The sequence below is a fragment of the Pseudochaenichthys georgianus genome, unplaced genomic scaffold, assembly GCF_902827115.2.
Source record: "Pseudochaenichthys georgianus unplaced genomic scaffold, fPseGeo1.2 scaffold_1612_arrow_ctg1, whole genome shotgun sequence".
NCBI lineage: Eukaryota > Metazoa > Chordata > Actinopteri > Perciformes > Channichthyidae > Pseudochaenichthys > Pseudochaenichthys georgianus.
In genome coordinates this window covers 17,501-30,229 of record NW_027262431.1, presented here as the reverse complement: position 1 = coordinate 30,229, position 12,729 = coordinate 17,501, and the positions used below count along the sequence as shown (strand labels likewise).

The 12,729-nt window shown below is 44.5% G+C and overlaps 1 protein-coding gene across 2 annotated transcripts in view; it reads right to left on the bottom strand.

The window, feature by feature from the left end:
* Positions 1-425: 425 nt before the first annotated feature.
* LOC117441257 (rho GTPase-activating protein 27-like) overlaps positions 426-12,729 on the bottom strand; it is a 27,328-nt gene continuing 15,024 nt past the window's right edge. The window contains exons 9-16 of one of the 2 annotated variants that reach the window (XM_071202194.1): positions 10,308-10,388; positions 10,165-10,227; positions 8,877-8,944; positions 6,360-6,447; positions 5,648-5,746; positions 5,026-5,124; positions 3,112-3,184; positions 426-589 (exon numbers count right to left, since the gene is read on the bottom strand). In XM_071202194.1, the coding sequence (XP_071058295.1) occupies positions 441-589; positions 3,112-3,184; positions 5,026-5,124; positions 5,648-5,746; positions 6,360-6,447; positions 8,877-8,944; positions 10,165-10,227; positions 10,308-10,388 (720 nt within the window). In that variant the 3' untranslated portion in view covers positions 426-440. The remainder of the gene's footprint in view (positions 590-3,111; positions 3,185-5,025; positions 5,125-5,647; positions 5,747-6,359; positions 6,448-8,876; positions 8,945-10,164; positions 10,228-10,307; positions 10,389-12,729) is intronic. The other variant, XM_071202195.1, reaches the window with a different exon arrangement.

The window sequence follows — 12,729 nt, the reverse complement described above, 5'->3', positions numbered from 1 at the left end:
TTACTCTCCCCCATGCTACTTTTACTCTCCCCCATGCTACTCTTACTCTCCCCCATGCTACTTTTACTCTCCCCCATGCTACTTTACTCTCCCCCATGCTACTTTTACTCTCCCCCATGCTACTTTTACTCTCCCCCATGCTACTCTTACTCTCCCCATGCTACTTTTACTCTCCCCCATGCTACTCTTACTCTCCCCCATGCTACTTTTACTCTCCCCCATGCTACTTTTACTCTCCCCCATGCTACTCTTACTCTCCCCCATGCTACTTTTACTCTCCCCCATGCTACTCTTACTCTCCCCCATGCTACTCTTACTCTCCCCCATGCTACTTTTACTCTCCCCCATGCTACTCCAGTGTTTACTTCCCCCATGCCAGTGTTTACTCTCCCCCATGACACTCATCCGATATGATGATTACTGAACGGCCTGACGCTGCTCTATGATTGGCCGCTCTTCATCACGTGCTCCTCACCTCGGATGTAACCCTTCTCTTTGACGCTCTGCAGCGTCGGCCGTCGCTGGAGGAAACGCCGGAGTTTAGTTCTGACTCTCCTCTGTTCTGAGTCTCCTCCAGAACCTCTGTTCGCTGAGGAGGAGGAGGAGGAGGAGGAGGAGGAGGAGGAGGAGGAGGAGGAGGAGGAGGAGGAGGAGGAGGAGGAGGAGGAGGAGGAGGAGGAGGAGGAGGAGGAGGGTTATTTCAAAAGGACGTTCCCAGAACAAAGGACCGTATCTTCTAAACGGGGAACATTAATAATCTTGTTTCTCAAAGTAACGATGAACCTGCGAGCGGGATGCAGAACAGAATCAATATCGATGTTTGTATTTTAAGGAAAATTCAGATTGAACACAGTAAAAAAACTGTAGATTATAGTGTCCGTCCAAAGACTCTTTTGCACTTATAGTGAAACTACCCTTGGATGATGGGAGACTAAAAGCTTTAGGAATCCAAAGTACAACATAAAACAAGTGCCCTGAATCGAGGCTGATGCAAAACAAGTGACCTTTGACCTTTTTAGAGGTTTAGCAAAAGAAACTCCACTTCTGGTGATTTGGGTGGAAATGGGGGTTTTACCGTTTCTCTGGAACCCATTGGTCGATTTTGCTGATTGACATCTCTTTCTGACCGTTAGAGCCAATAGAATCGAAGGGGAATCTCCCCACTCACACAGACGGTAAAACAAAAAGGTGGGGGCTTCGTGCACACAGTTTTGCATGAGAGTGAACCTATCTCTAGCTCTGACATCTAGAAACGGAAAAGCAGGTTTATTGCTCATGGATGATCAGAAATCATTCAAAGGGACACATTGGAGTAACCTATGGATTAACTTCAGCAGCGTTTTTATCGTTTTAATGCCATTGAAGACCACGTTAGACCAGGCTACCACACAGGTGAGCCATGTTAGCGTTTTTAGCTACCTAGCGCCACATGTTTTGATGTCTGTTCTTGTTCCTAGCTTCGCGAGTTCGTGTCATTGAGTGATGATGTATGTACCAATCGATTCTGTGTCTCCTCCCGATCAGATCGATGGGTTGGATGTGCAGAATGGATAAATAATAAGGTTTTATGAGTGAGTTTCGTTGCAGTAATCTGTTAGCATTTTTCGCTCGTTGCTAATTCAGAGGCTCAGCGTTAGCATTGTGTTTTTAAAAATAAATAAAATGAACAGTTAGCTGAGTTTCTTCCCGTTACATGGATATAAAACATTCATAGTTTATTAAATATGGGCTCAGCACAGTCTCATAATACACACATGCACACAGAAGGATCCACGCTTGTGTTTTTCAATGCACACACACGTGTTCCGTTACATATGTATTTCTGATCCTCACATCTTTGTTTTCCGTTTAAAACCGCTGAACCTGCAAACACAAGCCGCTTTCTGTGCACGGATCGATGTGCATTCGTGTGTGGTTTTTTGAGACTCCCCTGACGGTCACCCGATTCGTACTTGTAATTTTTTCTATCTAAAACCAATCAGATGTCTCCTCAATTCTAAGCCAATCACATGAGCGCGCCCCCACAGGGTAGATTTCTTGTGTTCATGACGTAGCGCTTCATGTAGGCCTACGCATTTTGCGCAGTCCGGAGCTGACAGGTCCATGCAGCCTGCCTGCAGGTGTTACCGAACAAGATGTGGGCCGAACAACTGGTGATGTTCTATAACGGTAGGCAGATGTATCAGGGGCGTGCCTTTGTCGAATAACCAGGAAATACACATTTCGATCGCTTCTTCTGTCGTTTACATAAATCTGTTGGTATACGTGGCTCCGTAGGAACACGTTGATGCACTTTCAGTCCCAGTGTGTGAGGTTGTGGTTGCGATGCCGATATGCGGACGCGTACAGCGAGGACTACAAAAAGACACACGAGGTGACTGGGGGTCTGTTCAAAATATTGCAAGCTTGAATAAATAATTTAAACCATTTATTTTTGCCAGACTTATTGCTGAGTATCGTTCTTAATGTGATACCAAGTCCACCTGAGACCCGTGCACACCTCCAGACCGCCTCCAGGGAAGCACACGGTGTTTACTCACAGTTTGAAAGCAGCGTGGAGAAGCCTTCAGCTGAGGAGAGCTCCGCCCAGGATCAACTGTGATACGACTTCTGTGGCTTGTTCTTGTTGTCAGTCTTATATTTGTATCATGTATCATTATTAATATGATGTCGAGTTGATTTGAGACCCGTTTATACTTTCATACGTCTGTTAGTGAAACATACCGTCTGTCCGAGTTGTTTACACGCAGCGTGGAGAGCTGTGGTGAACAGGGATCCGCTCAGATCAAACTGTGATATGACTTAACACATCTGATCTGGATGAGTGCGGCAAAGTGCAGAATACCGTTTTGATAAGGGATACATGTGTGTAGTCTTTAGTATTAAACATGATCGCTGGTTGATAGCCACAGAAGTCGTGTCACAGTTTATCCTGGGCGGGTCACAGCTCCACAGCTGAAGACTTGCAGTATTGTGAGACTGTTCTGAGCCCATCGTAAATGAACATGCCCTCAGACACTGCTTCCTGCAAGATGTTGCGGCAGGGCCCCGGTACCGGGGTCTCTCGGGCTTAACAGGTTATCTCTCAGATGAAGATGAAGATGAACTCACATGTCCTCCTGCGCTCTTTGTCCTCTTTGTCTGAAGCAGCGTCGTCCTCGTCCTCTGACTGATGGTCCACACCCTGAACCACAGCAGAGACCGTTAGGAAAAGAATGTGTGTGTGTGTGTGTGTGTGTGTGTGTGTGTGTGTGTGTGTGTGTGTGTGTGTGTGTGTGTGTGTGTGTGTGTGTGTGTGTGTGTGTGTGTGTGTGTGTGTGTGTGTGTGTGTGTGTGTGTGTGTTAGAGATGATAAGATGCACCGGCATAAAGGTTCAAGATGCGAGTGCACCGGTTGAGAGAGTGCACATCGGCTACAGTTTGGGGTGAACTCGCGATGCATCGATTGTAGCGTCTTTGCTTCGGGAAAAACCGATTCATTCATATAATATCCTCTGATCCTGTCAGCACTCAGCAGAGACGACCTTTGATCTTTGCTTCGCACCGAGAGTCTCAGTTATCAACACACACGGAGTCGAGCAGAAAGAGAAACACTACGGAGGCCGAGAGTCTCAGTTATCAACACACACGGAGTCGAGCAGAAAGAGAAACACTACGGAGGCCCAGAGTCTCAGTTATCAACACACACGGAGTCAAGCAGAAAGAGAAACACTACGGAGGCCCAGAGTCTCAGTTATCAACACACACGGAGTCGAGCAGAAAGAGAAACACTACGGAGGCAGAGAGTCTCAGTTATCAACACACACGGAGTCGAGCAGAAAGAGAAACACTACGGAGGCCCAGAGTCTCAGTTATCAACACACACGGAGTCGAGCAGAAAGAGAAACACTACGGAGGCCCAGAGTCTCAGTTATCAACACACACGGAGTCGAGCAGAAAGAGAAACACTACGGAGGCCCAGAGTCTCAGTTATCAACACACACGGAGTCGAGCAGAAAGAGAAACACTACGGAGGCAGAGAGTCTCAGTTATCAACACACACGGAGTCGAGCAGAAAGAGAAACACTACGGAGGCAGAGAGTCTCAGTTATCAACACACACGGAGTCGAGGAGAAAGAGAAACACTACGGAGGCAGAGAGTCTCAGTTATCAACACACACAGAGTCGAGGAGAAAGAGAAACACTACGGAGGTCTCAGTTATCAACACACACGGAGTCGAGGAGAAAGAGAAACACTACGGAGGTCTCAGTTATCAACACACACGAAGTCGAGGAGAAAGAGAAACACTACGGAGGCCGAGAGTCTCAGTTATCAACACACACGGAGTCGAGGAGAAAGAGAAACACTACGGAGGTCTCAGTTATCAACACACACGGAGTCGAGCAGAAAGAGAAACACTACGGAGGCCCAGAGTCTCAGTTATCAACACACACAGAGTCGAGGAGAAAGAGAAACACTACGGAGGTCTCAGTTATCAACACACACGGAGTCGAGCAGAAAGAGAAACACTACGGAGGCCGAGAGTCTCAGTTATCAACACACACGGAGTCGAGGAGAAAGAGAAACACTACGGAGGTCTCAGTTATCAACACACACGGAGTCGAGGAGAAAGAGAAACACTACGGAGGCCGAGAGTCTCAGTTATCAACACACACGGAGTCGAGGAGAAAGAGAAACACTACGGAGGTCTCAGTTATCAACACACACGAAGTCGAGGAGAAAGAGAAACACTACGGAGGCCGAGAGTCTCAGTTATCAACACACACAGGGAGTCGAGGAGAAAGAGAAACACTACGGAGGCCCAGAGTCTCAGTTATCAACACACAGGAAGTCGAGGAGAAAGAGAAACACTACGGAGGCCCAGAGTCTGTGTGTGTGTGTGTGTGTGTGTGTGTGTGTGTGTGTGTGTGTGTGTGTGTGTGTGTGTGTGTGTGTGTGTGTGTGTCTGTGTGTGTGTGTGTGTGTGTGTGTGTGTGTGTGTGTGTGTGTGTGTGTGTGTGTGTCTCTGAGTGTGTGTGTGTTACCAGCTGTCTGATGGTGTCCTGCATGGCTTTGAGCCAGTCGCTGATGATGCTCTCCGTGTCGTACTGCATCAGGAACTCACAGCCCTGCCGCGTCTTCAGCTGCAACAACAGAACATCTCTGTCAGACGAGAACAGCTTCTCCTCACTGGAGCGTGACCTCTGAGCAAACATGCAACACTTTAGAGTTCTCCTAAAGCGTCCTCGTGAGCTTTAGTCTGCAGTCTCGTATCGTCCGGTTCTTCTCTCCTCACATCAGAGCATCTTCACCACAAGACTCTACAGAGTTACTAAAGATGTCCTCCTGCGGCCTCTACCTCTGTTCTCTGCTGAGACATAAGGAGTCAAGGAGTCCTAAGGACATTCTGTAACAGAGTCCCGCTGTAACCACGGGGACAGAGTCCCGCTGTAACCACGGGGACAGAGTGCCGCTGTAACCACGGGGACAGAGTCCCGCTGTAACCACGGGGACAGAGTCCCGCTGTAACCACGGGGACAGAGTGCCGCTGTAACCACGGCGACAGAGTCTCGCTGTAACCACGGGGACAGAGTCCCACTGTAACCACGGGGACAGAGTCGCTGTAACCACGGCGACAGAGTCTCGCTGTAACAATGGTGACGGTACCTCCAGGACGTTCTTCTTGGAGGACTTGTTGGTCGCCCAGCCCACCGACGCTCCTCTCAGCTCCACCGTGTACTCAGGAGTGATCTGAGACGTCTTGCTCTGAAACAGGAAGACATCAGCAGGGTCACAGAGGGGTCAATGACATCATCAGGGTCACAGAGGGGTCAATGACATCATCAGGGTCACAGAGGGGTCAATGACATCATCAGGGTCACAGAGGGGTCAATGACATCAGCAGGGTCACAGAGGGGTCAATGACATCAGCAGGGTCACAGAGGGGTCAATGACATCAGCAGGGTCACAGAGGGGTCAATGACATCATCAGGGTCACAGAGGGGTCAATGACATCATCAGGGTCACAGAGGGGTCAATGACATCAGCAGGGTCACAGAGGGGTCAATGACATCATCAGGGTCACAGAGGGGTCAATGACATCAGCAGGGTCACAGAGGGGTCAATGACATCATCAGGGTCACAGAGGGGTCAATGACATCATCAGGGTCACAGAGGGGTCAATGACATCATCAGGGTCACAGAGGGGTCAATGACATCATCAGGGTCACAGAGGGGTCAATGACATCATCAGTGTCACTGAGGGGTCAATGACATCATCAGTGTCACTGAGGGGTCATAGAGAGGTCACAGAGGGGTCACAGAGAGTTCACAGAGGGGTAACCAAGGGGTCAAAGGGTAGGGATGGAGCCTCTCATACCGCTGTGCCGGGGGGGGCAGACTTAGGGTCTCTGTGGAAGGTCAGGATCCCCCCATGGAGGACGGTCCATGATTGACTCCAGTTTTTCCTGTGGACAAAAAACACAGCGAAGAGATGCCCGGAATAACATCAGTAATAATATCAGTAATAATATATGTAATAACATCAGTAATAACATCTGTAATATCAATAATAACATCTGTAATAACATCGGTAATAACATCGGTAATAACATCAGTAATAACATCTGTAATAACATCAGTAATAACATCAGTAATAACATATGGATAACATCTGCAATAACATCAGGAATAACATCAGTAATAACATCAGGAATAACATCTGGAATAATATCAGTAATAACATCGGCAATAACATCTGTAATAACATCTGTAATAACATCGGTAATAACATCAGTAATAACATCGGTAATAACATCAGTAATAACATCAGTAATAACATCTGTAATAACATCAGTAATAATATATGGATAACATCTGGAATAATATCAGTAATAACATCTGTAATAACATCGGTAATAACATCAGTAATAACATCAGTAATAATATATGGATAACATCTGGAATAATATCAGTAATAACATCGGTAATAACATCTGTAATAACATATGTAATAACATCGGTAATAACACCAGTAATAACATCAGTAATAACATCTGTAATAATATATGGATAACATCTGGAATAATATCAGTAATAATATATGGATAACATCTGGAATAATATCAGTAATAAAATCAGTAATAACATCTGTAATAACATCAGGAATAACATCTGTAATAACATCAGGAATAACATCAGTAATAATATCTGTAATAACATCAGTAATAACATCAATAATACCATCTGTAATAACATCGGTAATAACATCAGTAATAACATCTGTAATAACATCAGTAATAATATATGGATAACATCAGTAATAACATCAGGAATAACATCAGGAATAACATATGTAATAACATCAGGAATAACATCAGTAATAGCATCTGCAATAACATCAGGAATAACATCAGTAATAACATCAGTAATAGCTTCAGGAATAACATCAGTAATAACATCGGTAATAACATCAGGAATAACATCAGTAATAACATCAGTAATAACATCAGTAATAACATCAGTAATAGCTTCAGGAATAACATCAGTAATAACATCTGCAATAACATAAGGAATAACATCAGTAATAGCTTGAGGAATAACATCAGTAATAACATCTGCAATAACATCAGGAATAACATCAGGAATAACATCTGGAATAACATCTGTAATAACATCAGGAATAACATCAGGAATAACATCAGGAATAACATCTGGAATAACATCAGTAATAACATCAGGAATAATATATGGATAACATCAGTAATAACATCAGGAATAACATCAGGAATAACATATGTAATAACATCAGGAATAACATCAGTAATAGCATCTGCAATAACATCAGGAATAACATCAGTAATAACATCAGTAATAGCTTCAGGAATAACATCAGTAATAACATCGGTAATAACATCAGGAATAACATCAGTAATAACATCAGTAATAACATCAGTAATAACATCAGTAATAGCTTCAGGAATAACATCAGTAATAACATCTGCAATAACATAAGGAATAACATCAGTAATAGCTTGAGGAATAACATCAGTAATAACATCTGCAATAACATCAGGAATAACATCAGGAATAACATCAGGAATAACATCTGGAATAACATCTGTAATAACATCAGGAATAACATCAGGAATAACATCAGGAATAACATCTGGAATAACATCAGTAATAACATCAGGAATAACATCTGCAATAACATCAGGAATAACATCTGTAATAACATCTGTAATAACATCAGTAATAACATCAGGAATAACATCTGTAATAACATCAGTAATAACATCTGTAATAACATCTGTAATAACATCTGTAATAACATCTGTAATAACATCAGGAATAACATCTGTAATAACATCAGTAATAACATCTGTAATAACATCAGGAATAACATCAGGAATAACATCTGTAATAACATCAGTAATAACATCAGGAATAACATCTGTAATAACATCAGTAATAACATCTGTAATAACATCAGGAATAACATCTGTAATAACATCAGTAATAACATCTGTAATAACATCAGTAATAACATCAGTAATAACATCAGTAATAGCTTCAGGAATAACATCAGTAATAACATCTGCAATAACATCAGGAATAACATCAGTAATAACATCAGTAATAACATCTGCAATAACATCAGGAATAACATCAGGAATAACATCTGTAATAACATCAGTAATAACATCAGGAATAACATCTGTAATAACACCAGTAATAACATCTGTAATAACATCAGGAATAACATCTGGAATAACGTCAGTAATAACATCTGGAATAACATCAGTAATAACATCAGTAATAACATCTGGAATAACATCTGTAATAACATCAGTTATAACATCTGGAATAACATCTGGAATAACATCTGCCTCACCTGATCTTCTTGCCGTTATCGACTACTTTGGTCTTATTCATGATTCCTGCTTTCTCCAGCAGATGGCACTGTGGACACAAAGACAGGTGAGTAAAACCTGCAGGTCCACTTCGTAACACGACTCTAGTGTAAACATGGGAGTGGTGTGTGTGTGTGTGTGTGTGTGTGTGTGTGTGTGTGTGTGTGTGTGTGTGTGTGTGTGTGTGTGTGTGTGTGTGTGTGTGTGTGTGTGTGTGTGTGTGTGTGTGTGTGTGTGTGTGTGTGTGTGTGTAAACAGACACTTTTACTGAAGGAAACCATATCCTCCTCCTGACAGACAGGAAGACTTCCCCCAACATCTGAACATCAGTTGTTCTTGCGTTACCTTTAACAGGAAGCTGTTTCTCTCTCACGGTGAACAAGGACTCTATCACACTATCTACACTTCCATTTTGTGCTGGACGTTTGAATACCTTCATCCACGAAGATGTTTATACTTGTATTCTTCGTTCTCTGTGCAGCGTGAGAGATGAACAGATTATTAAGGTAACACAGTGCCTGATATACAGAGGGTCAGCCCCCACACAGAACCTCAGACAGAACCTCCTACAGAACCTTCATCACCAGGTCTCTACAGAACCTTGTACAGAACCTCCTACAGAACCTCCACCAGTGTGTTATAACAGAACCCATCCACCAGTCCTCCACCTGCAGCCTTCAGCCCAGAAACACCTCCAGAAACCCATTAGTGTTAAAAGTGTAATGAGAATAAAAGTTAGTCGGAGTCGTGTCAGGCATCTACACTTGGGGGGGGGGTGCACATTATGCAAATATCCCGTATGAGTTTTCTCCTCTCGACCGGATGATGATCCGGTGATCAGCTGTCACGTCTGAACTCTCTCTGTGTTCCTGTAGCTGGGGATATATGAGGTTTAAAAAACTACAACATCGCTCTTCAGTACTTTCACAATAACAGCCCTGCAGAGGCAACTCACATTCACTTAATGTTTCCAGGTCAATCTAGATGAATGTATCAGAGGGCATCATGACCTGTTCTCCGGTCACCAGGAGAGGGTGCTGGAGCTCAGGGACTTACTGCTTTATGTTACTGCTGTTCAATGGGATCAGATGCTGTATTTCTGTTATTGGGACGTTCTCATGTTTTAGTTGTTTATTCGTCGCGCCCCCCGCTGTGTAAAGGCCTTAAGATGTTAGTAGAACACAGGTTTCCATGGTACCATCTCCATGGTAACAATATCCAACACAACCCAACAAACACCCAGCAGCCAATCAGAGGCTGAGGACCTACGTGGGGCCGGTGGGGGCCGGCGATCCGGTCGGACAGATTCCTCTTCAGATTCCTGTCAGAGGGCTTAACGAGGAGAACAGAATGTGGACCAATCAGTGAGGGAGAGAGTGGGGGGGAGGGGGTAGACAGGTGAGAGGGTCTACCTGAGGACTGTCCGGGGAGTGTCTTCTGCTGGAAACCTCCGTGAAATCTGAGACGTTCCTCCTGTGGCCCGGAGCAAAGGTCTGAAACCGAGAACGTTTTAAATTACACAAGGGCCGAAATCTGGTTCCCTCAAGCTATCATCTGGTTCCCTCAAGGTATCATCTGGTTCCCTCAAGTTATCATCTGGTTCCCTCTCAAGGTATCATCTGGTTCCCTCAAGTTATCATCTGGTTCCCTCAAGGTATCATCTGGTTCCCTCAAGGTATCATCTGGTTCCCTCTCAAGGTATCATCTGGTTCCCTCAAGTTATCATCTGGTTCCCTCAAGGTATCATCTGGTTCCCTCAAGGTATCATCTGGTTCCCTCTCAAGGTATCATCTGGTTCCCTCAAGGTATCATCTGGTTCCCTCTCAAGGTATCATCTGGTTCCCTCTCAATGTATCATCTGGTTCCCTCAAGGTATCATCTGGTTCCCTCAAGGTATCATCTGGTTCCCTCTCAAGTTATCATCTGGTTCTCTCTCAAGGTATCATCTGGTTCCCTCAAGGTATCATCTGGTTCCCTCAAGGTATCATCTGGTTCCCTCTCAAGTTATCATCTGGTTCCCTCAAGTTATCATCTGGTTCCCTCAAGGTATCATCTGGTTCCCTCTCAAGGTATCATCTGGTTCCCTCAAGTTATCATCTGGTTCCCTCAAGGTATCATCTGGTTCCCTCTCAATGTATCATCTGGTTCCCTCAAGGTATCATCTGGTTCCCTCAAGGTATCATCTGGTTCCCTCAAGCTTTGATCTGGTTCCCTCAAGCTTTGATCTGGTTCCCTAAAGCTTTGATCTGGTTCCCTAAAGCTTTGATCTGGTTCCCTAAAGCTTTGATCTGGTTCCCTCAAGTTATCATCTGGTTCCCTCTCAAGGTATCATCTGGTTCCCTCAAGGTATCATCTGGTTCCCTCTCAAGGTATCATCTGGTTCCCTCTCAAGGTATCATCTGGTTCCCTCTCAAGTTATCATCTGGTTCTCTCTCAAGGTATCATCTGGTTCCCTCAAGGTATCATCTGGTTCCCTCAAGGTATCATCTGGTTCCCTCAAGTTATCATCTGGTTCTCTCTCAAGGTATCATCTGGTTCCCTCAAGGTATCATCTGGTTCCCTCTCAAGGTATCATCTGGTTCCCTCAAGGTATCATCTGGTTCCCTCAAAGTATCATCTGGTTCCCTCAAGTTATCATCTGGTTCCCTCAAGGTATCATCTGGTTCCCTCTCAAGGTATCATCTGGTTCCCTCAATGTATCATCTGGTTCCCTCAAGTTATCATCTGGTTCCCTCTCAAGGTATCATCTGGTTCCCTCTCAAGGTATCATCTGGTTCCCTCAAGTTATCATCTGGTTCCCTCAAGGTATCATCTGGTTCCCTCAAGGTATCATCTGGTTCCCTCAAGGTATCATCTGGTTCCCTCAAGGTATCATCTGGTTCCCTCAAGTTATCATCTGGTTCCCTCTCAAGGTATCATCTGGTTCCCTCAAGTTATCATCTGGTTCCCTCTCAAGGTATCATCTGGTTCCCTCTCAAGTTATCATCTGGTTCCCTCAAGGTATCATCTGGTTCCCTCAAGGTATCATCTGGTTCCCTCAAGGTATCATCTGGTTCCCTCAAGGTATCATCTGGTTCCCTCAAGTTATCATCTGGTTCTCTCTCAAGGTATCATCTGGTTCCCTCAAGGTATCATCTGGTTCCCTCTCAAGGTATCATCTGGTTCCCTCAAGGTATCATCTGGTTCCCTCAAGGTATCATCTGGTTCCCTCAAGGTATCATCTGGTTCCCTCAAGTTATCATCTGGTTCCCTCAAGGTATCATCTGGTTCCCTCTCAAGGTATCATCTGGTTCCCTCAATGTATCATCTGGTTCCCTCAAGTTATCATCTGGTTCCCTCTCAAGGTATCATCTGGTTCCCTCTCAAGGTATCATCTGGTTCCCCCAAGTTATCATCTGGTTCCCTCAAGTTATCATCTGGTTCCCTCAAGGTATCATCTGGTTCCCTCTCAAGGTATCATCTGGTTCCCTCAAGGTATCATCTGGTTCCCTCTCAAGGTATCATCTGGTTCCCTCTCAAGGTATCATCTGGTTCCCTCAAGGTATCATCTGGTTCCCTCTCAAGGTATCATCTGGTTCCCTCAAGGTATCATCTGGTTCCCTCAAGTTATCATCTGGTTCCCTCTCAAGGTATCATCTGGTTCCCTCAAGGTATCATCTGGTTCCCTCAAGTTATCATCTGGTTCCCTCAAGGTATCATCTGGTTCCCTCTCAAGGTATCATCTGGTTCCCTCAAGGTATCATCTGGTTCCCTCAAGGTATCATCTGGTTCCCTCAAGTTATCATCTGGTTCCCTCAAGGTATCATCTGGTTCCCTCTCAAGGTATCATCTGGT